The following is a 22777-nucleotide window of genomic DNA, read 5'->3' as shown; positions in this document are numbered from 1 at the left end:
TATATATATATATATATATATATATATATATATATATATATATATATATGAGTACACGGTCATTGTCTTCAGACACACCAGAAGAGGGCTTCAGCCACATTATGTGAACCACCATGATGTGAGCATCATGTGGTTGCTAGGAATTGAACTCAGGACCTCTGGAAGAGCAGTCAGTGCTCTTAACCACTGAGCCATCTCTCCAGCCCAGTTTGGTTTGTCTTAATGCTGCATTGTAACCTCCCATTGTCATTTATTTTCCAGTTTTGAGTTTCTAATTTACTTTGTAGACATTTTAGTGTGCAAAGTTGAAGCCTTGCTTCCTGCAACTCTCCATGAGGTGTTATGAAATGGAACAAGGCTGTCTTTGCCACTGTTTCGGTTGACCATGATTCATCATGGCATTGTCACTCCTACTTTAGTGACAACTGATCTAATTGGAGGGCAAGTTAGCCAAAACTTATTTTGAGGTGTGAATCACTTTTGAAGGTTGCTGAAACAAAACACCAAAAATTAAAAGAATCAAGACAATCAAAAAGTATTTTCCTATAGTTCTAGAGGCTAGAAATCCCAAATCAAAGAACCAGACAAGTAAGGGCTCCATCCCAACCAAAGGTTGGGAACCCTTCCTTGCTTCCTTCAGCTGCTGTGGCCAAGGTGTTCTGGCGTGTGTAGATACATCAGCTTAGTCTATGCCTCAGCCTCTTCATGTAATAGTCTCCCTGTTTCTGTATGCAGATTTCCTTCTTGTGCAATGACATTAGAGAAAGCCAATTAAGAGCACACTCTGCTCTAATCTGGTTTGATTGTAATTATATTTTCAGCAACCATATCTCTAATCCTGTCTCATTTTCTGAGAAATCAAGCTTAGAATTTAGGGACAGTATTGCTCTTCTAAAAATTGATTTCAGCATCATATACACACGTACATATTTTCTGTGAATTTCCACAATTATTTCTTATGATTATTTATCATAAGAACATTAGTTTGACTCTCTTCCTCATGAATTTTCACCTTATGTCTTGCTCCACTTCCTTTGAAAAAGAAAAATGTCTCATATTTTTTGTTTATAATTATTTCTTCTTTAGCCAGTGGATAGTTTTTAAAGTTAAAAAAATACTACAAAGAAAAAAAATGTAATGAGTAAGAAGTGATATTCTGGTTGCTAAAGACTTGGGATTTTCTTGGTAGATGTGTTCACCACACCAAATTTAAAAGGTTCTGAAGTATCTGTGACTGCTACAACTAACCTGGAATTTGCTGTGAAGAACTGTAAGTACTGAATGCACCTTCAGTGCTGCACATGCCAAGACCTTAGGATTGCAGAATTGTCCCAGGGCCAATGGGCAAGGCCCAGGGCTTCATCTCTACAGTTCATCTTGTACTTCTGGAAACCAGCACAGTCCTGTCATCTCCCTCCCCCCCCCTGCCCCCCAAATTTTCTTCTGTAACATTTTCTGAAGCTCCATGCCTATTACAGTGACAGGTGGCAGACAGAGTTTCTCATTTCTAAACTTCCTGTTTTTCAGTTTGCATGGATGGAAACATTAACTGAATTTAGTATTCCAGACTATTACTAACCTTTCTTAAACCCACATTTGTGGGGTTTTTCCCCTCTTATATACTTTTTATATTTTGATGCACCGTAAGCTGAGATTTGCACTAAGTCCTGCCTAGCAATCCTGCCAAAGCCAACCATCTTACCCAACAGCTCTCCATTACCTCTAAAAGCCTAACTTACATGCTTTTACTCTCTTTCATAGAGTATAGACATATTAACCCTACTTCAGGCATCCCGTACTCACAAAAATGCCATTCTCCAAAGCCTTTCTTCCTCTTCTTCATTTCTGATTTTTTCTTAAGTCATTCTCTTTCTTTGTTCTCCCCTTGTCTTGACAATTGGTCTGTGTTTTAATATGCTGAAAATACTTTTTCCTTTTCCTAGATAAAGCCAGCAAACCAACTGCCAGTGGAGAAGAAGAAAAACCTACTGAATCCTCTCGTAAAAGTATTAAAACTACCCCCCTGTATTTGATATCTGGAGCATATTATCATATGGCTTATGCCCTTAGTGTTCACTCCTTTGAACATGACATAAGTGTATAGCATGCCTAAAGAGTCCATATTGCTATTGCTTAGAGTCACCTGGAATCTTTTAAGTGGCAAATATCTAAGAGCCTATTTTCAAATGTACCTGACAAGCAATGGGAAGTGAACATTATGGAGGTTTTAAAATATTTATAAATAGATGTGTAAATTTATAAAACATATTTATAAATGTTTAGATTTATAGATCCAAGATGAGCATATAGGGTATTCATATTTTTGATGACAATGTAAAATTTTCTACTTGATTAAGGAATAAATGTGTCTCTGGTCACAATGATTAATGTTTCCTAAGATTATTTGAGGGAGGGTTTCAGAAATTGGGGGCTACAAACTCAAAATTACTGTTTTATTTTCTTGCCAAGATCATTGTTCCTTATGAGATATTGTGAAGCTATACAATCCAGGTTGACTCTCATAGGTTTTTTGAGTGAGTGTGTAATTAATTGCAGCGAATAGATGCTCATCCACTACCCCTGTTATCTCTTTTGAACAGCCTCAACCCCCAATGTCCCTGCATTTTGGACAATATTATCTAAAGGTAAATTAATATAGTGAGGTAACTGGGGAAATGTTTTGATTTTCTAACAGTTTATATAAGAAGACATTTATAACATTTTATATAAGAAAAACAAGACCGATTTAAGTATTTCTAACAATAATCCACAGATACGTGTTTACTGCCCCCTTATAATAGCAAATGTTGTACTCAGAGAAGTGATAGAAGTTGCACTTTGAGTGTTCTGTACCCAGAGTATGTTTCCTGCAGAGGTTGCAGTCTAGAGTGTATCTTAAAATCACGAAGACATGAGCTGGTATAGGGAAGTTGGTTTTCCTGTCTTTCGTTGTGTTGCAGGTAACTATCATGATCTTCTTATTTTCTAGCTTTGACTCCAGAAACAGATGAACCCAGATCAAAAAACCATCCAACTGAGTTCATGATTCAGCATTTAAACCAGGTTTCTGCCCAGTGCGGCTCCTCTGTGTTTGGAGTAGCATGTGCATAAACACGCGGAGATGCATGCATAAGTGAAAAGTATCAATGTATATTTTGTGCATGAAAGTAATGTGTGCAGCATAAATACACAAGTACACATACATGCAAAGTATAACGCACAGATCAATCTATGCTTGTGTATATTCTATGTGGATAAGAGATACACATTAACATAAGTGATATATGTATTACATACACATTATAAAAATGAAATACACACAATATTCACTAGCCCATAATTATTTGTATGTTTTGTATTTACATTCAGGATTTTCTACTCACTGAGATCTTTTTGTTACCATAAAGTCAGTATTTGTAGACTCTTCAAGGTCATTTGTCAGTATTGAGACAGCTTCAAATATTTTTAGTTTCCTCACCATCAGTCATACCTTGAACTGGCCCCTAAGCCTAGTAATGAATAGTTTTTTTAATGTCTCTAATAGTATGATGGACCCTATGGAAATTACACACATATTAGATAAGCTCTGTTTGAACATGCATTATAGAGATGTTCACTTTACAAAGCAACACTAAAATGAATAGTAAGAATGGATTTTACATATTATACACACCCCTTTATACACATGCAAGCATTTTAGTAAGTGAATGTTACTTATCATATCATCAACATACTGTTTTAACAGCTGTAAATGAAACAGCAGTGAGCATGGATGATAAAGATCAATTTTTTCAACCAATTCCAGGTAAGAACAAAGTACTTTAACTAATAGATGTGTAAATATCACCTGAATTTTAGTGGCTGCATTGTGAAACAACTCATAGCAAAGTGTATGTGGAAGAGTGTAATTGACAGCTAATGCCACATCAGAGAGGACAATGACTACAGTAGACTAATTATACCTCTCAAGTACTCTTGCTGTCCTTTTACCAATGACTGTTACTACATTCCAGTCTTCTGACTTACAATGTTGAGACAGATCGATATGCGAGTGATATATATATATATATATATATATATAATCATGTGTGTGTGTAATGATACATTAAAATATACACAATATATTTTTAAATGTATAGAATATATAAAATGTGTGTGTAATGGTATATTAAAATATACATAATATTTTTAATGTATTTCATAGATAGATAGATAGATAGATAGTCTTTTAAAAATAGGTTTTTCTTTAGAGTTTTAAGTTTAAAGAAAACAATAGCAAAGTCTATAGAGTTCCCATAGCCCACCCTTCTTTTGGTTTCTTTCTTCTTTTTTTTTTTTGCTGTTAAGACTTTGTGTGTGTGTGTGTGTGTATGTACCCCATGCATGTATGTACCTAAGGAGGCCAGAAGAGGGTATCAGATCCCTTGGAAGTGGAGTTACAGGTGGGTGTGAGCCTCCTGATATGGGTACCTAGAACGAAACTCCTAGTGTGGATGGAAAGTTATATTAAAAGGCAATGTTTTAATTTTCTTCAAACCCTTTGCCTTACAAGTAAATAACTAAAAATGATATACATTTAGTGGCATATCTAGGGTCTGTTTGCGCAGTTCTGTAATGACTTATTTTGCCTAGAGCTATTTTTAAAAAGTGGAGTGATGACAAATAACAGGCCAAATAACAAAGCAGGGATGGCAAATGATGGGTACCTTAGAAATATGTTGTCATCTCAGGGTGTTGCACTTAAGTAGCTAAATGTGAAGTGGCTTCCTACCATTTGCTGAGGACACATTATATATCAGGTGTACTGATATATACCCACACACACTATATACCATGTGTTCTGATATATATTTAATATATTTACATATACTATCAGGTATTCTTTTATATATTCACACACTATATATAGAATTTTCTGATATATAGTCACACACTATATGACGTGTTCTGGTATATATTCACACATACTATATATCAGATATTCTGATATATATCTATATATTGGGTGTTCTGGTGCTTTAGCCACCTTATGTGCGTTCTCCCACCATGCCTATTTTTTGAAGAATTTGGGGCATAAAGCAAAGGCCAGCTCAAATTTTGTAACTTTCAGTGGTTAGATATTCTAAAGCCTTCTCTGGTTCTGGCCTTCCCTTTGGTAAATATACTGTGTTAGAAAGAGTAAAAGATTTGCAGGAAAGGGAGGCAGAGCAAACTGCCCTTCATATGTACTTTGTTAGGAGAGTCCTAGGCAACCACAATGAAGCCTGAAGTAAAAGCAATTAGGAGAGACAGTGTCATGAACCGTAGGCCCCCATGATAGGGCCTTGAAAAGACACAGATCTTCCAGCTCCTGGAATGTAAGAAGGATACAGCTTCATGGCCATGGGCAGTTATGAGTCACTCTAAAGAGCTAGACCCTTCATTTTGATCAGCTTCCCTCAGATCAGAGAACAAAGGCAGGTTCTGACCTTTGTTTACAGTGTGGTAGATGAGTAATTTTATACCACTGCCCTAGTCTGGCTTACCTATGTGACTCCTCACACAGAGGCTTTAAGCAAGAGAGTAAAGGCTGTCTGGGGCCTACAAAATCACAGCAGTTTTCTATAACTCAGTCTCTGTCTTTCTACCATGTCGGGGCTGTGGCTTGATTTGAGGGGGACAGAACAGCAGCTAGAGTATCTTTTAAGATAACTTCATGAACCTACTTATAAAGACTTTGTAGCATCTTGATCCTAGCACTAGGGAAGTAGAGGCAGGCAGACCTCTGGGAGTTCAAGGCCATTAGCCTGTTCTACTTAGGGAATTCCAGAATAATCAGAACCCAGCCCCCACCCTCCAAAAAAGGCTTAGAAACTGTCTTAGATTAGGTGTTTGTTTGTTTATTTTGTTTTGTTTTGTTGCTGTGAAGAGACACCAGGACCAAGGCAACTCTTATAAAGAAAGGGCAATATTTAATTGAGGCCAGCTTACAGTTTCAGAGATTTAGTCCATTATAATCATGGTGGGAAACATGACAGCATCCAGGCAGACATGGTGCTGGAGGAGCTGAAAGTTGTCCAACTTGATCCAAAAACAGCAGAAGGTAACTGTCTTCTGCAGGCAGCCAGGATGGACTCTGATTCCACATTGGGCAAAGCTTGAGTACAGGAGACCTTGAAGCCTGCCCCCACAGTGACACACTTCCTCCAACAAGGCCACACATCCCTATGATCACTCCCTATGGCTAAGCACTGAAACAAATGAATCTGTGGGTGCCATACCTATTCAAACCACCATAGGAAATATAGGTGTATTAAAGGGGAACAGTTCATTTTAATATAATCTGCTTGAATATTCCCAAATGGGTCTCAAAGTCAGATAACAATCATTCACAACTGTACACATTTCATTCTTCTTGGACAATATAATTTTTTGTTTGTTGGTTGGTACTAGGGACTGAACCTTGCTCTCAAACATGCTAGCAAGCGCTCTACTGCTGGGTTATGACACAGGTACAATCATTAAAGTGTTCAAAAGTCAGAGAGCATTGACATGAGAATATATATTTACTTCTTACCTAAATATTACCTAGAAAGTCGTGAAGATGCCTGGGATGCTGGGAGTGGGCATGGGTGAACTGTGAGAAGGAAAGTTTCAGCGTTAAGTATATTTTAAGTCAGCCATATTTTCAAGAAGGTCAAACATCTGACAGGAAAGCAGTTTCATCGGATTTTATCAGATCCACAATGTTTCTGGAGCCAGACATGATTCTGTAATTTAACTCTTTTCAGGAATTTAAAAAAGTTATTTCTACTACTTTTGCAATATCAAGCACACTGAGTTTGTCTCTTAATAAAATGGCAAACTTATCTCTTAAGCCTTATAGAGGAAACCACCAAGACTACACACTTGTAATTCCAAAGAATCACCAGGGCATGCCAACAGCAGCACAGACACCTGCCCTTCCTCAAGAACCTGTGCCTTGAAAATTGTTCTAATAATCTCTTGAGGTGATAAGTTATTTAAAGTGGTTTCAAAGTAAAGCCAAGAAGAAAGGTTGTTACATTTAAAAAAAAATTGCCGTGAGTACCTTTGGGCTTAAAACCACATTTTGATTAGTAGAAAGATTTGCAAACTTGAGTGAGTCTATAAAATGGAGTTAAGCACAGCGATCCCAAGATGGTTATAAAAACGAGAGAGAAAGCGTGTCTGTGGCCTTCGCTTAGCCTTTGTCCGGCATAGGAAGAGTGGGCTGTGATGACAGGCAGATACATTCTGTGCTTCTGATCCCTTGAGGAAAGCATGCACAACGCTCAGTGTCCCACTGTGCTTTCTTTCTTTCCTCCCAGCCTCAGATTTGGATAATAGCAATGAAGACAAACTGTCAGAGCTCGAGGAAATCAAGCTCAAGTTAATGCTGGGAATCTCACTGATGACACTTATTCTCCTAATTCCCCTCTTGATATTCTGCTTTGCCACACTGTACAAACTGAGACACCTACGGTAAGCCTACTGGCCTTCGTGGTCTTCAGAATGAGCCTGTGGTGCCATGCGTCCCCCCTATCTTTAGTGGACTGATAGGAGTATGTTTCCTCTTCAGTAATGTGTAAGACATGCAGCTTGAATCCACTTCCTCTAAGCATTAGGAATGGGGGCCCTGTCTCAGGGAATATTTCACTGTTTTAAATAAACACACAGTTAATTAGGAAGGATGTGGAGGCTAGACAATGCTTCCTCCTTCTGTATACCTGCAAAAGAGCCCTGGAACACGAAGGCTATTTATTTTCTTCTAAGTCACTCATTCGCTTGGGATTTTACATTTTTAATTTTTTGGTAGCCTTGCTTAAGACCTCGAAACAGACAGAAAATCTGCAATTTTATGCCTTGAGGCTTAGACATTTGTTTAAAATAATAATTTCTATTTTCTTATAAAAATATTAAATTCCATTTGAACCTGAGGGCCTGATTGATCTCTTTATAACTCTTTTTGTACACTATCATAGATTACTTTAAACAACCCCACACAATTTTTTTAAACATTTTCTTAATTAGATATTTTCTTTATTTACATTTCGAATGTTATCACCTTTCCTGGTTTCTCCTCTGAAAGCCCTTAATCCCCTCCCTTCTTCCCCTGCTCACCAACCCACCCACACCTGCATCCTGGCCCTGGCATTCCCCTACACTGGGGCATAGAGCCTTCTCAGGACCAAGGGCCTCTCCTCCTATTGATGACTGACTAAGCCATCCTCTGCTACATATGCAGCTGGAGCCATGAGTCCCACCATGTGTACTCTTTGGTTGGCGGTTTAGTCCCTGGGAGCTCTGGGGGTACTGGTTAATTCGTATTGTTGTTCCTCCTATGGGGCTGCAAACCCCTTCAGCTCCATGGGTCCTTTAGACAGCTATAATAGGCTCTGTCAGCAAGCACTTGTTGGCATCCACAATAGTGTCTGGGTTTGGTGATTGTATATGGGATGGATCCCCAGGTCTGGCAGTCTCTGGATGGTCATTCCTTCAGTCTCTGCTCCATACTTTGTCTCTGTAACTCCTTCCATGGGTATTTTGTTCCCTCTCCTAAGAAGGATCAAAGAATTCCACTTTGCTCTTCCTTCTTCTTGAGTTTCATGTAGTTTATGAATTGTATCTTGGGTATTCTGAGCTTTGGGGCTAATATCCACTTATCAGTGAGTGCATATCATGTGTGTTCATTTGTGACTGGGTTACCTCACTCAGGATGATATTTTCTAGTTCCATCCATTTACCTAAGAATTTCATAAATTCATTGTTTTTAATAGCTGACTAGTACTCCATTGTGTAAATATACCACATTTTCTGGATATTGCTCTGTTGATGGGCATCTGGGTTGTTTCCAGCTCCTGGCTATTATAAATAAGGCTGCTATGAAAATAGTGGAACATGTGTCCTTATTACATGTTGGAGCATCTTCTGGGTATATGCTCAGGAGTGGTATTGCTGGTCATCCAGTAGTACTATGTCCAATTTTCTGAGGAACCACCAAACTGATTTCCAGAGTGGTTGTACCAGCTTTCAATCCCAACAGCAATGGAGGAGTGTTCCTCTTTCTCCATAACTTTGCCAGCATCTGCTGTCACCTGANTTTTTGATCTTAGCCATTCTGACTGGTGTGAGGTAGAATCTCAAGGTTGTTTTGATTTGCATTTCCCTGATGTCTAAGGATGTTGAACATTTCTATAGGTCCTTCTCAGTCATTTGATATTCCTCAGTTGAGAATTCTTTATTTAGCTTTATACCCCATTTTTAATAGGGTTATTTGGTTCTCTGGAATCTAACTTCTTCAGTTCTTTGTATATATTGGATATTAGCCCTCTATCAGATGTAGGATTGGTAAAGATCTTTTCCCAATCTGTTGGTTGCCATTTTGCCCTATTGACAGTGTCCTTTGCCTTACAGAAGCTTTGCAATTTTATGAGGTCCCATTTGTCAATTCTTGATCTTAGAGCCTAAGCTATTGGTGTTCGGTTCAGGAAAATAAGTTTGGGTATATTGTGGCTTCATTTTCATTAAATTCCAAAAAGTCTTTTCTTTCTTTCTTTCTTCCTTGACCAAGTTATCACTGAGTAGAGTATTGTTCAGCTTCCATGTGTATTTGGGATTTCTATTGTTTATGTGGTTATTGAAGACCAGCCTTAGACCATGGTGATCTGATAGCATGCATGGGATTATTTCAATCTTCTTGTATCTGTTGAGGCCTGTTTTGTGACCGATTATATGATCAATTTTGGAGAAGGTACCGTGAGGTGCTCAGAAGAAGATATGTTCTTTTGTTTTAGGGTAAAATGTTCTATAGATAATCTGTTAAATCCATTTGTTTCATAACTTCTGTTAGTTTCACCGTTTCTATGTTTAGTTTCTGTTTCCATTGCTGAGAGTGGGGTGTTGAAGTCTCCCACTATTATTGTATGTGGTGCAATGTGTGCTTTGAGATTTAGAAAAGTTTCTTTTATGAGAGTGGGTGCCCATGGGCTGGAGAGATGGCTCAGACAGTTAAGAGCACCAACTGCGCTTCCAGAGGTCCTGAGTTCAAATCCCAGCAATCACATGGTGGCTCACAACCATCCCTAACAAGATCTGACACCTTCTTCATATAACAAATAAATATTTTTAAAAAATGAATGTGGGTGCCCTTGCATTTGGAGCATAGATGTTCAGAATAGAGAGTTCTTCTTGGTAGATTTTTTTCCTTTGATGGGTATGAAGTGTCCTTTCTTGTCTATTTTGATAACTTGAGGTTGAAAGTCCATTTTATTCAATATTAGAATGGCTACTTCAGCTTGTTTCTTGAAGAATTGTTTTCCAGCCTTTTACTCTGAGGTATTGTCTGTCTTTGTTAATGAGGTGGGTTTCCTGTATGCAGCAAAATGTTGGGTCCTGTTTATGTATCCAGTCTGTTAGTCTATGTCTTTTTATTGGGGAATTGACTGCACTGATATTAAGAGACATTAAGGAAAACAGATTGTGGCTTCCTGTTATTTTTGTTGTTAGAAGTGGAATTAGGTTTTATGTGGTTATCTTCTTTTTAGTTTGTTAAAAGTAGACTATTTTCTTGCTTTTTCTAGGGTATAGTTTCCCTCCTTATGTTGGAGTTTTTCACTTATTATCCTTTGAAGGGCTGGATTTGTGGAGAGATATTGTGTAAATTTGTTTTTGTCGTGGAATATCTTGGTTTCTCCATATATGGTAATTGAGATTTTTGCTGGGTATAGTAGCCTGGGCTCGAATTTGTGTTCTTTTAGGGTCTGAATGACATCTGCCGAGGATCTTCTGGCTTTCATAGTTTCTGGCAAGAAGTCTGGTGTAATTCTAATAGGTCTGCCTTTATATGTTACTTGACCTTTTTCCCATACTGCTTGTAATAGTCTTTCTTTGTTTAGTGCATTTGGTATTTTGATTATTAAGTGACAGGAGAATTTTTTTTTTCTGATCCAATCTATTAGGCATTCTGTAGGCTTCTTGTGTGTTCATAGGCATCTCTTTCTTTAGGTTAGGGAAGTTCTCTTCTATAATTTTGTTGAAGATATTTACTGGCCCTTTAAGTTGGGAACTTAGCTCTTTTCTATACCTATTATCCTTAGGTTTGGTCTTCTCATTTTGTCCTGGATTTCCTGGAAGTTTTGAGTTAGGAGCTTTTTGCATTTTGCATTTTCTTTGATTGTTGTGTCAGTGTTTTCTTTGGTATCTTCTGTGCCTGAGATTCTCTCTTCTATCTCTTGTATTCTCTTGGTGATGCTTGCATCTATGTCTCCTGATCTCTTTCGTGGGTTTTCTATCTCCAGAGTTGTCTTCCTTTGTGATTTCTTTATTGTTTCTACTTACATTTTTAGATGCTGGATGGTTTTGTTCAATTCCTTCACCTGTTTGGTTGTGTTTTCTTGTTATTCTTTAGGGGATTTTTGTGTTTCCTCTTTAAAGGCTTCTAGCTGTTTACCTGTGTTCTGTAATTCTTTAAGAGATTTTTATGTTTCCTCTTTAAGGGCTTCTACATGTTTGCTTGTGTTCTCCTGTATTTCTTTAAGGGAGTTATTTATGTCCTTCTTGCTATCAGCATCATGAGATATGATTTTTAAATCCACATCTTGCTTTTCCTGTGTGTTGATGTATCCAGGACTTGAAATGGTAGGAGAACTGGGTTCTGATGGTGCCAAGTTGTTGTGGTTTCTGTTGGTAAGATTCTTGTATTTGTCTTTTGCCATCTGGTTATCTCTAGTTTTAGATGTTCTTGCTGTCTCTGGCTGGAGCTTGTTCCTCCTGTGGGTCTCTAAGTTTGTGTCAGCACTCCTGGGAGACCAGCTCTCTCCTGGCACAACTTGTGTACAGAGGGCTCTGGAACAACCCAAGCTCTGTGTGCAGATGGTGACTGGAATGATCCTGTCCCAGCTGCTCCACTGTTCTTGCGCCCCATGTGCTCCTCACAGCCCAGCTCCAGACAGTTATTGGAGAGAAAGTGGCTATCTCACCTCCGAGCCTGGGAATGAAAACACTCCTGGGAGAACAGGTCTCTCCTGGCAGGACCTGTGCACAGTGGGCTGTGGACAGTCTCAGCTCTCAGGTGCAGATAGTGGGCTGGAAGGCACATAGTTGCTTTTTAATGTTCACAATTATCATTAATATTGTTCTTTTGACTGTGTTGCTTTGATGATGTATTCCTCTGATCCATTAAACCTGTAAAGTTAGATGTTTATTCCCCCTAATTCAATTTCCCTTTGTGTTTCTTGGTAAGCATTTATTAATTAAGTTACTTTTATTAATTGGCTTTTAAGTTCTAATATTGCAGTTTGATATAGGCTGCATACACCAGATATTGCTAGTTTATTCACAAGAGGATTAAGTACAATGTAACTATAATGAAAGAAAAACTATACCATTTGCATTAATTAAGTAACACAGTGGACATAATCCATTTGTTGTAACTTCTGATTTGAATCATAAGTCTATGCAACTAAAGACCACTCTTGGTGTGTGTTCTCTTTTTAGTGACAAAAGTTATGAGAGTCAATACTCCGTCAACCCAGAGCTGGCAACTCTGTCTTACTTCCATCCAACAGAAGGTGTGTCAGATACATCTTTTTCGAAAAGTGCAGAGAGCAACTCTTATTGGGGCCGCAATTCTTCAGAGATGAGGCGATCGAGGACAAGAAGGTCAAAATCTAAACCTATGGATTTTTCTGCAGGCTCCAATCAAACTGTCTTAACCGATGAGTCAAGCTTCCTCCCTCCTGAGGAGACAAGATTCCTCCTTCCTGAGGAGCCGGGTAAGGAGCTCATCGTTGAGAGAGGCCATATGCAGGCAATGAATGAGATTGATGCCCAGCTGTTGTTGAACAAGGAAGGATCACTGAATAATTAACTATAAGTATTTGGCTATAAAAACAGATCTTTGTGTGTCCCATAAATGTTCTCATTTTGATACTGCACATTTCAGAGAAATATATCTACATTTCTACGTCCTATATCTACATTGTCTGACATCCCAAGGACATATTCAATAAAAACTATCACAGTTATTTTTATAAGAATTATTTAAATGAAAATGTACAAGGAAATCATTTAAGGGAAACTTGTGAAATAAACCCTTCAAATAGTCTAGAGACTATGACAGGTCTTCAAGGCTGGAGGTAGCTCAGTGATAGACCACTTGCCTAGTTTGGCCAAGACCACCTTGGAGCCATCAATCCACCCATCCTTAGGTCAATAAAACACTAAGGTTCATCTTTAAATGAGGGCATTTACATCTTTACTGTTTACATCTACATCAAAGCAGAAACCGTCTGGCCTATGTTTCATTAGCTAAACAGTGGTACCAACAAGAGAGAAAACTGGCATTCTTGAGTTGTTTTGAAGTTATGCAGCTGCTCTCACTGGTCAGGAAGAAAAACATGGCTGGCAAGATAGCTCAGCTGGAAAGTGCTTGCCATATGCAAGCCTAACCACCTGAGTTAGATCCTGGAACCCACCGCGGAATGAGCAAACCAGGACTCAATCCCTGCTTGTCCTGATATCTCTAGGCATCCTGTGGCATGGGCACAAGTGCATGCACAAACATGATAATAAAGAAAACATTTCCTCCATTTCTAAAGTACCTGTAATCTTTGGGGATAACATGTGCCTATAAATCACAGAAGAGATCATTTCATCAGGGAATTTCCTAGAGAAATTTACAGCTCTCTCTCCCACCAGTCCCAGGCACCCAGAATCATTGTGCTTTAACTGGGAAAACCCCTCAAAGCCTGACTCAAGTTTACTAATCACTATAGAAGCTATCTATACAAAGGCTATTTCAATTTACTGTGTCTGTAAGTGGGACCATCTTAGGGCATGCAGCAGGTCAGTTGTAGGTATGTATGTGGATGTGGAGAAGACCCAAGGCAGATGTCACTGCTTTTATCAGCCCTCTTCTTGCCAACAGGCTTCCATTTACTGGTTGTCAGACACTTTGCATCACACTGAGGTACACCATGCTACGAAAGGCGCATTTATTTTACAAATCAAATTATGTATTTTACAAATTACAAATCTCATGGGTTGTGAGTGTGCTTAGTAGGATGCTTCTGCAGCATGCAGCGGGCCCTGGTTTCCGTCATCAGTACCGAATAAAGCTAGGCATTAGTGGTACACACCTTTAATGCCAACACGGGGGCGGGAGAGGTAGGAGGATCAGGAGATTAAGGTTATTTTTTATTACATAGGGAGTCTGAGGCCATCCTGGGATACAAAATACCCTGTCTTAAACACATGGGATCTCAGGTGAGCCAGGGTCATGCCTTCCTTGAGTTCCTTTGCTTGAGAGTGGCTATGATCCACAAAAAGTCAAAGGGCCTTAAGAACAAGAAAGTCCAAAGGACATCAGTTTTCCCAGTGTTATTTCAGCTCAGAAGTCCTTTTTACTATCTTTGGCTTAGGAAGCTGTTTCTTCTTCCCTGTGAAGCATTACACTTATCTTCCCTGCCTCTTTGAGAGTCTTTTACTCTCTCCCTCTTTTCTTCAGACTCTGTTTCACTCACCATTGGTTGAGAGGGCAATGAGCCTCCACCTTTGAGTGGTTGTGGACTATATATAAGCCTCTACGCATGAGAGAAAATCCATCACAGGACAGGTGCTCACTTTCCTGATCCTGCCCAATAGTGGACAGTTTCTGAGCCATGGTGGGTAGCCCTGAGCACCAGCTCCCCTCTGCCAGTTCCCTTTGCCATTTCTCGGGCCTTTCTGACAGTTCTAGGGCTGGATTCAAGCCTGTATAATGGCAGTTCAGGCACCTGAAGTCATGAAGGTGGGTGAGGGGTCAGTGAGCTAAAATGGCTGCAAGTGCTTAGATATAGCAAGGCACTAAGGAGTCCAGTTGAGTCTCCGGGTGTGGAAGGGTTTTGTGGGCAGATGTCACGTAGAGACACTAAGGCTGCTAATAGTCTCTCATTTTTCTTGTGTGAAAACAGATGCAAAGGATCTCAAATCAAAGCATTTCTAGTTGTGAAACAAAGAATTACAAGGACGGTTAATGACTTTAGTATTATTCTTACTAAAATGGGCAAAAGCAACATGTTAACTATGTTTTGAAAGTCATCTGAGCAGTGTAGCCCAGTTATAGAACCCTGGTCTGGCATGTACAAGGCCCCGGGTTTCATCCCCAGCACCACAAAAACAAAAACAATGGTAAAAAAACAAAACAAAGCAAACAAACAAACAAACAAAAAAACACCACCTGGTTTTCCAGACTCCCGACACAGCTTATAGATATTTAGATAGGACAGTCGGGTTGTTTGAGGAAGCTGGGTGAAGGTACATGAAGGATGTTGGTCAGTCTCCTCTGCTTTACTGTAGAAATGAGATGACAGCATACAGTCCACTGCTGATCCTCTATGCTGTCAATAAACCTGCATTTCCTGAGCTTGCTTCCTAGACCGCCTGGCTCGCTTTTCTCCAGCAGCTGATGGGTATCTCCCCATTCTAAAGTGCCCAGGTCTCCTCAGTGCTTCCTAGGATGACACTCACTCAACCTTCGAGAAGTGCTTTATGTTCTGCCTTGCAGTAGCTTGGGTTGCATCGTATCACTTCTGCTCAGTGTTTCCTTCTGCTTGTACTATGGGCCAGTTTTACAGACTGGCTGAGGTAGGTGAGAGAACTTGCCTGAGACCTCGGAATCAAACCAGGAGTCCCTCCCCGCAAGTCTGCCCAGCATTACCCTAAAGAGCCAGCCTTCTTCTCAGTTCCTTCCTGTGTCAAGTCCAGAGGTATGCCTAACAGTGAGATGCTGCGGACCTTTCATGGAAGGGGGGTTTCTGTGTGTTTTGGAGGTGGTCTCACAGTTCCAGAAGTCCTGGTGTGGCAGAGCTGACCTAGTGATGTTTAGGAAGCTGGCTGAGGAGGCTGTCCTTCAGGGCAAGAAAAACCCAGCATCTGCCTTGTGATCTCTAGGGTTCCTTCAAGGTGTGGGGCACAAGGGCTGTTGGGAATGGGAGTGGTGGGTACTGATGAGGCTGAAGAAAGGTGCTTTGAAGGCTTGGAGCAGCATGGTAAATGTGTGATGGTGATGTCCCCAACCATCTCACATGTGAAATCATTATAAGGAATGTTCTGTGCTCTGGGGAGAGGTGGGGCAGGGGACTTTGTTGACAGTTGGACCTGAACATTGAGACTTGCAAATATTCTATGTTGCCTTATAAAGCAATTACCAATCTTCTGCAGACGAACCTCAATTGGGTCTCCGATCTGCAGGGAATGGGGTTCTGGTTACAGGTGAGCAAGGAGTTGGCGAATGACAAGCAAATACGAACACAAGGGAGTGCTGTATCTGGATGTACTTTCACAAAACGAGCACCAGTCTTATATTACAGAAGAAAAACAAGAAGGCTAGGTGAATACATCTGTCAAGGTACACTGGTTCTTAACACAAAACAACAACAACAACAAAATGCACACATAAAAAGATGGCAGGAGCCAGACCTTGTTTACAACTGAGAATAGGAACAACCCTTAATTAAAATCAGCTAAACACAGGAACCAGGTGAATGCTCTGATACAATGCTAGTCTATTGTTAAACGCACCACCAGGGGTCCTTTAGTAAATACCTGATTATGCTATTCTTCTGGGCCTAGTAAAAAACCTGCACCAGGGGAATTCCATTCTACTAACCCTTTCATGAATAATATACTACAACCCACCTATTTCCTAGGCTATTGTGTATTCCCTTGTTTGGGTGTGACTTGGCTTTTGCCCTAAGTAATTACTATGTAGACTAGCCCTGAGCTTTCTAGCTCTATTCAAGTTAATTGTAATGCCTGATTATTTTCACTGTCTCTACTAGAAGTAAAATGGAGTGTTACTGAATAGGTAACATTCTTACTGAATTCCAAGCTCAGTGTCAGCTTCAAGGACTTTCTAGGACATTGGAACATTAAAGGCACTTATAATAAAACAATACTGAAAGAGAGCACACGAACCCAGACACCAGATTAACTTGGGGACAGGTTTTGAGTGTATGTGCTATGGGAGTACCAAGGTTCCAGGAGGCTAAGTTTCCATGAAACTCTTTGCCTCAGGACTGCTTCCAGGTTCCTAAAAGCTGTCAAGCAGACTTTACTGGAGTGGATGTAGCACCAATCAAAAGTAGCATTTTCCTAGCCAGGAAGAACTAAGGTGGTTCTGATGCAGAAGCTATCCTGTGGGTCGTAAGATTTAAAAAACACCCTGGTAAAAACTCTTAAATTGTTGACATATCACAGCAAGGCTGAGGTTAAAAGGAAGACTAAGGGTTAACAAGGGAATATTTGGAATACTGAAGCACATGAGTGAGGTACTTCAATAGATAAGATGGCAGGAGCCTGAGTGGAAAGACACACACACACACACACACACTCACTCACACACACACACACATACACACACATGTCCCCAATGCCAGTGAAAGACAAGCGCAGATTCTATGCCTTTATTTTCTTGTTTATAATGCAGCTGATGGTAACATTAAATTGCCCGTCAGAAAGGCTTCTAATGAGAGGCTTCTGCGAAAGAGACCACCTCAGACTACCCCAAATAGCTAAATGTGGGATAACCAAGAAAATCTACAGCTACATCTTGTTGACTGTGATCATTAACTCTTTTTCCACAGTAAAGCTACATGCTTGTCATATGAATGTGGGAACAAGGAGACCTTAGTGTAGTTAGCAACACTAGAGACACCAGCGAAGGTCAGACAGTAGTGATGCCAACCAAATGACCGATAGTGTCAAGCAAAAATCTAGCAAAGATGGAGGCAAGACATTGTAGGGCTTCAACTGTCCGTAACAGGATCAGCATCCATCCGAGGAACAGAGCATGATTGTCTCCTTGGTTGGGCCAAAAAGACATGCCCTATTGGCTCTGGTCCACCTTAGCCCAGAGAATGGACTAATCCTAATAGAGCTTACCTCAGCCCTGGTCAAGTTTCTATCACGGACATTTAACTTGCAACAAAGGAATTCCACAGCTTTCCCCTCCTTTCCTGGATGAATGGAAGCCCTCTCTCTAAAGTTTTATTTTTCCTTGATTTTCTCACTTTTCCTCAATTTCTCACTTTTGTGTAATTTTTCTTAATGAAACTTGCTTCCATTTTTACAAACTCCCACAAGATTCTGACAACAAACCCAGAGCCAATGTCTCTGGTTGATCTTTAGTGTCCATTCGGTGTCCAACACCTCAGAACCCTGGATTAAGTGTGACTCGGCTAAGAAAAGTGATTGCTTGTCTTACTCAAAACCCTGCAACAGCTGAAGCTGTTTATCTAAAACAGCTTCTGGTGAGATGGTAACGTTTAAACTGCAGAATGAGGAGACTCTTGTTTCTCATGGTACTGTTTAACAACACTTTCCAAATTTTAGCAGCCAGTAAACTCAACTTATGCCAACATGTATTTCTGGCTGAGTAGCCAAGCTCATTTAAAGAGAAAGTAAAACCCAGATGTTAAATTTAGATCCTGTGATTGCTAGCATTGTCTGATCTCTGCTTCCTTCTTTTCCAAGCAGTTATCTTCCCAGTATATTGTTTTGGATTTCAGTAGATTTCTTAATAGACTATGATCAGCAAGTTGAAGGCTGTGGATCCCAGGGGAAACTTATTGTGTAAAAAGGATGCATGTGTTATCAAAACCTGCAGATTATCTAAAGTAAATTCAGAGTTCTAAGAGCATAATTAGACCCCATCTTATTTCTGAAATGCGTTTGGGAGAAATGATAGTTACATAATTAATAAAGGAAAATGGATCTTTGAAAGGGGAAGAAAAACATTATTATTCTAGTAAAACCAGGAGGTACGCCTAGGGGTGGCATGGCCCAGCCAGTTCTACAGTTCATGGGTTGTGTCACTATCCAGTTTTTCTCAGGACTGTGGATCCATATGCTTAAGAATTTTGTTTGCTAATTCTGAAATTTGGGTGGTGGGTGGAAATGGCCATCATTTGGTGACTGAAGCTCTTTGGTCAGAATCTCAAGAGAGATGAACCAAAGCCTGGTGAGCTTGATGTTTTACACACCATTTTGTTGTAGACAAAGGAACTGCTTTGCTGGGTGAAGCTGTGTGCAGTTCTGTGAGTTGATCGTCTATTTGAAGTGTCCAGTTGTCACTGGTTGGTAATAAAGTGAGTAGCTTATATCTACAAATGTTATATGTTCAATAGTGTAGTTTGTAAATGAGGCTGGTATTCTATTACATTACTCAACTGTATTAAGGCAAGTGTGTAGGCTAAAGTGGAATAATTATTTCTTTTTGCCACTCATCTAGAGCTTAAAAATATTTGTCATATTGCAAAAGCATTTCTTGACCCAAAAAGAACTGCACAGACTCCCAAAATGGATGTGTGTCCTTTAGTTGCTTATCTCCCTCCATGTGACACAAAATGTCACATACATTTCCTGCTTTCCTTTGTACTTAGGACCTTATCATCCACCAGGGGGCAGAAATGGGAAGTAAATGACCACAGTCCTACTGAGCCATTTTCCACTGTCTGACATTTTCATTAAAAACAGCTTTATTGACATTGTTGAATTTTTCATCACAAATTGATGCCTATTTTTATCATTTGGAGACTCAGAATTGTAAATTCAGTTACCCAGTCAAAGTCACTTATTTTCCCCAAGTCAAGAACTACTGCCCTTTATGATCGTCATTCAGACATGCAGAAGAAGAGCCAATTTTCCAAAGATTTTCTAACATTTGTACTTCAGTTACGGTTAGATAAGGGGACAGACACAGCCACCTTTCAGTTGTCACCCTGTGATGCTGTGTCTGTGCCATGATTTTGTGTTTGTGTGTCATTGGTGGCTTCATTTGGAAATGGCCCTCAGGAGTACTGTCAGGTGCCATCCAGAGAAAACACTTGCTAGGGAAGACTTGTTCAGTTGATGGAGGAGAGATTGGAGAATAGTTCTGAACTCATTGGCATGGGGAAAGACTTTCTGAACAGACACTGTTAGCACAGGCACTCAGATCAACATCAAGAGTACAACTCAATTAAAAGTGGAGTACAGATCTAAACAGAATTTTCAAAAGAGGAAACTTGAATGAAGATGCACTTAAGGATGGCACCCAAGAATCACTGGGGGTGACCGTAGCTGTGACTCACAGAATTGGGGATATGGAGTCTGAAGAGGCCACCCCCTGTAGCCAGGCAGGAACTCCAGTGGAGCAATAGGGCTATCAACCCATCTTCAAAACTTTCAAACCAAAATTTATCCTGTCTACAAGGAATGCAGGGACAGGGGATGGAACAGAAACTGAGAGAATGCCCAACCAATAACTGGCCCAACTTGATACCCATCCTATGGGCAAACACCAAACCCTGACACGATTAATGATACTCCATTATGCTTGTACACAGGAACCTAGCATGGCTGTCCTCTGAGAGGCTCCTCCCAGAAGCTGACTCAGACAGATGCAGATACCCACAGCCAAACAGTGGATGGAGCTTGGGGACTCTTATGGAAGAATAGGGGGAAGGATTGCAGGCCTGAAGGGGATAGGAACTTCTCAGGAAGACCAACAGAGTCAACTAGCCTGGACCCTTGGAGTTCTCAGAGACTGAACTACCAACCAAAGAACTGGCTGGACCTATGCCTCCCCGCACATATGTAGCAGATGTGTAGCTTGCTCTTCATGTGGGTCTGGAACAAATGGAGCTGGGCTATCCCAAAAGCTGTTGCCTGTCCTTGGGATATGTTCTTCTAGCTGAGATGCCTTGTCTGGCCTCGGGAGGGGGGGTGGGGGGGGAGAGGAAGCACTTACCCTCGGAGACTTGATATGCCAGGGTAGGGGGGATACCCAGGGGCTCCCCACATGCTCAGAGGAGAAGGGGAGGGAAATGGGGAGGGATGGTGGGAGGATATGACTGGGAGGGGGCCAGTAAAGTGAGTAAGTAAATAAAATAAAATAAAATAATATAATTGCAACCTATTTCAAATTAATATTTATAAAACTTGAATCTATATATCATGTAATTAATTTTCAATAAAATCATGACATGCACTTCAGCCATTTTATATAGTATACTAACTGATGGATTCATTCTATGCTGCAACTTCATGAATTGATAATGTTAAATTAGATTTCATATAATTATTATTTGCAAGTTTCTCCTTGTGGGTTTTTATGTTATTTCTTTTGTTCACTTATTAAATATAATCAGTGTAAAAAAATATTCAACATCCTTAGACATTAAGGGGAATACAAATCAAAACGACTCTGTCATTTCATTTTATACCAATAAGAATGGCCAATAAGGATGTGCAGTAAGGGGACACTCATCCATTGCTGGTGGGAGAGCAGAATTGTACAGCCATGGAGGAGCGTACCCACTGTTCCACATTCTTGCCATCAAAAGCGGCCACTTGTGTTATTGATCTTAGCCATTCTGACAAGATGGAATCTCAAAGTACTTTTGATTTGCTTTTCCCTCCTGGATAAAGATGTCCAACATTTCTCTGTTTCTCGGCCAGTTGAGATTGTTCTGTTGAAAATTAGACCTGTACCTCTTTTTAACTGGATGATTTGGGGTTTTGTTCAGATGTGAAGTTGGTGAAAATCTTTTCCTGTTTCTGTAAATCTCAACCCAAATATGGCCCGGCAATGAAAACACAACTCAATTAATATGATTACATGCTGTGCACCTAGATTGGGCAGATCTACCGCTACATTACCATCTTCCACAGCGTATGAGACCCCTTAGAGCTTGCAGTTTCTCCAGGCCATGTTCTTCTGCTCTGCTTTTCTTCTTCTTCCTCCTCTTCTGTGTCCTCTCTCCCATTTTCTCCTTTTTCTCTCTCCCACCTTCCCTTTTATCTGCCCAATCATCAGCTCTCCTTTATTTTACAAATTAAGGTGGGAAGCAGGTTTACCCGAAATCACCTGAGTACTGACTCATTCCTTGTTGGAAGCCACTCATAGCAGAACGGAATTAACTTCAAATATAATTTGCCCCTATCCATAACATTTTCCCATTCTGTGGGCTGCCCTATTGTCCAATTGATGTTGTCCTTTGCCTTACAGAAATCTTTCAGTTTTATGAAGTCCCATTTATTAATTGTTGGTCTTAGTGCTTACATTATCCGTGTTTTGGTCAGAAATTGTCTCCTGTGCCAATGTGTTCAAGGCTATTCCTCACTTTCTCCTCTATTAGGTTCAGTGTATCTGACTTTATGTTGAAGTCTTTGTTCCACTTGGAATTGAGTTTTGTGTAAGGTGATAAGTACACATCTATTTGCATTCTGCAGTATGCAGACATCCAGTCTGACTAGCACTATTAGTTGAAGATGCTTTCTTTTTTCCATTGTATAATTCTGGCTTCTTTATCAAAAATTAGGTGTCCATAAGTGTGTGAATTTAATGTCTGGGCCTTCAATTTGATTCCATTAGTTAACATTGTTGTTTTTATGCCAATACCATGTGGTTTTTATTACTGTAGATCTGTAGTACAATTTGAAATCAGGGATGGTGATACCTGCATATTCCTTTTATTATTCAGGATTGTCTGTTTGTCCTGTTTGTTGTTGTTGTTTCGCTTTCTGGGGTTTTTTTTTTTGTTTGTTTTGTTTTGGGGGGTTTTTTTGTTTCTTTTTTTGTTTTTGTTGTTTGTTTTGCTTTTCCATATGAAATTGAGAATTGTCATTTGAAAATCTGTAAATAATTGTGTTGGAATTTTAATGGACATTGCATTGAATCTATAGATTCCTTTGTAGGATGGCCATTTTTACTATGTTAATCCTATCAACCCAGCATTTTGTTAATTTGGATATT

The 22777-nt window shown here is 39.8% G+C and overlaps 1 protein-coding gene across 4 annotated transcripts in view; it reads left to right on the top strand.

Annotated features, from left to right (window-relative positions):
* Eqtn (equatorin) overlaps positions 1 to 22777 on the top strand; it is a 32278-nt gene that overhangs the window by 726 nt on the left and 8775 nt on the right. The window contains exons 3-9 of one of the 4 annotated variants that reach the window (XM_021160557.1): positions 1190 to 1270; positions 1944 to 2006; positions 2601 to 2645; positions 3746 to 3805; positions 7329 to 7482; positions 12496 to 12569; positions 12693 to 12914. In XM_021160557.1, coding sequence (XP_021016216.1) covers positions 1190 to 1270; positions 1944 to 2006; positions 2601 to 2645; positions 3746 to 3805; positions 7329 to 7482; positions 12496 to 12569; positions 12693 to 12868 — 653 coding nt within the window. In that variant the 3' untranslated portion in view covers positions 12869 to 12914. Of the gene's footprint in view, positions 1 to 1189; positions 1271 to 1943; positions 2007 to 2600; positions 2646 to 3745; positions 3806 to 7328; positions 7483 to 12495; positions 13025 to 22777 lie in introns of those variants that run through there. The other 3 variants (XM_021160554.2, XM_021160553.1, XM_021160556.1) reach the window with 3 other exon arrangements.

This window comes from Mus caroli, chromosome 4 (assembly GCF_900094665.2).
Source record: "Mus caroli chromosome 4, CAROLI_EIJ_v1.1, whole genome shotgun sequence".
In the NCBI taxonomy this organism is placed as follows: Eukaryota; Metazoa; Chordata; class Mammalia; order Rodentia; family Muridae; genus Mus; species Mus caroli.
This window is presented reverse-complemented; position numbering and strand designations above follow the sequence as displayed.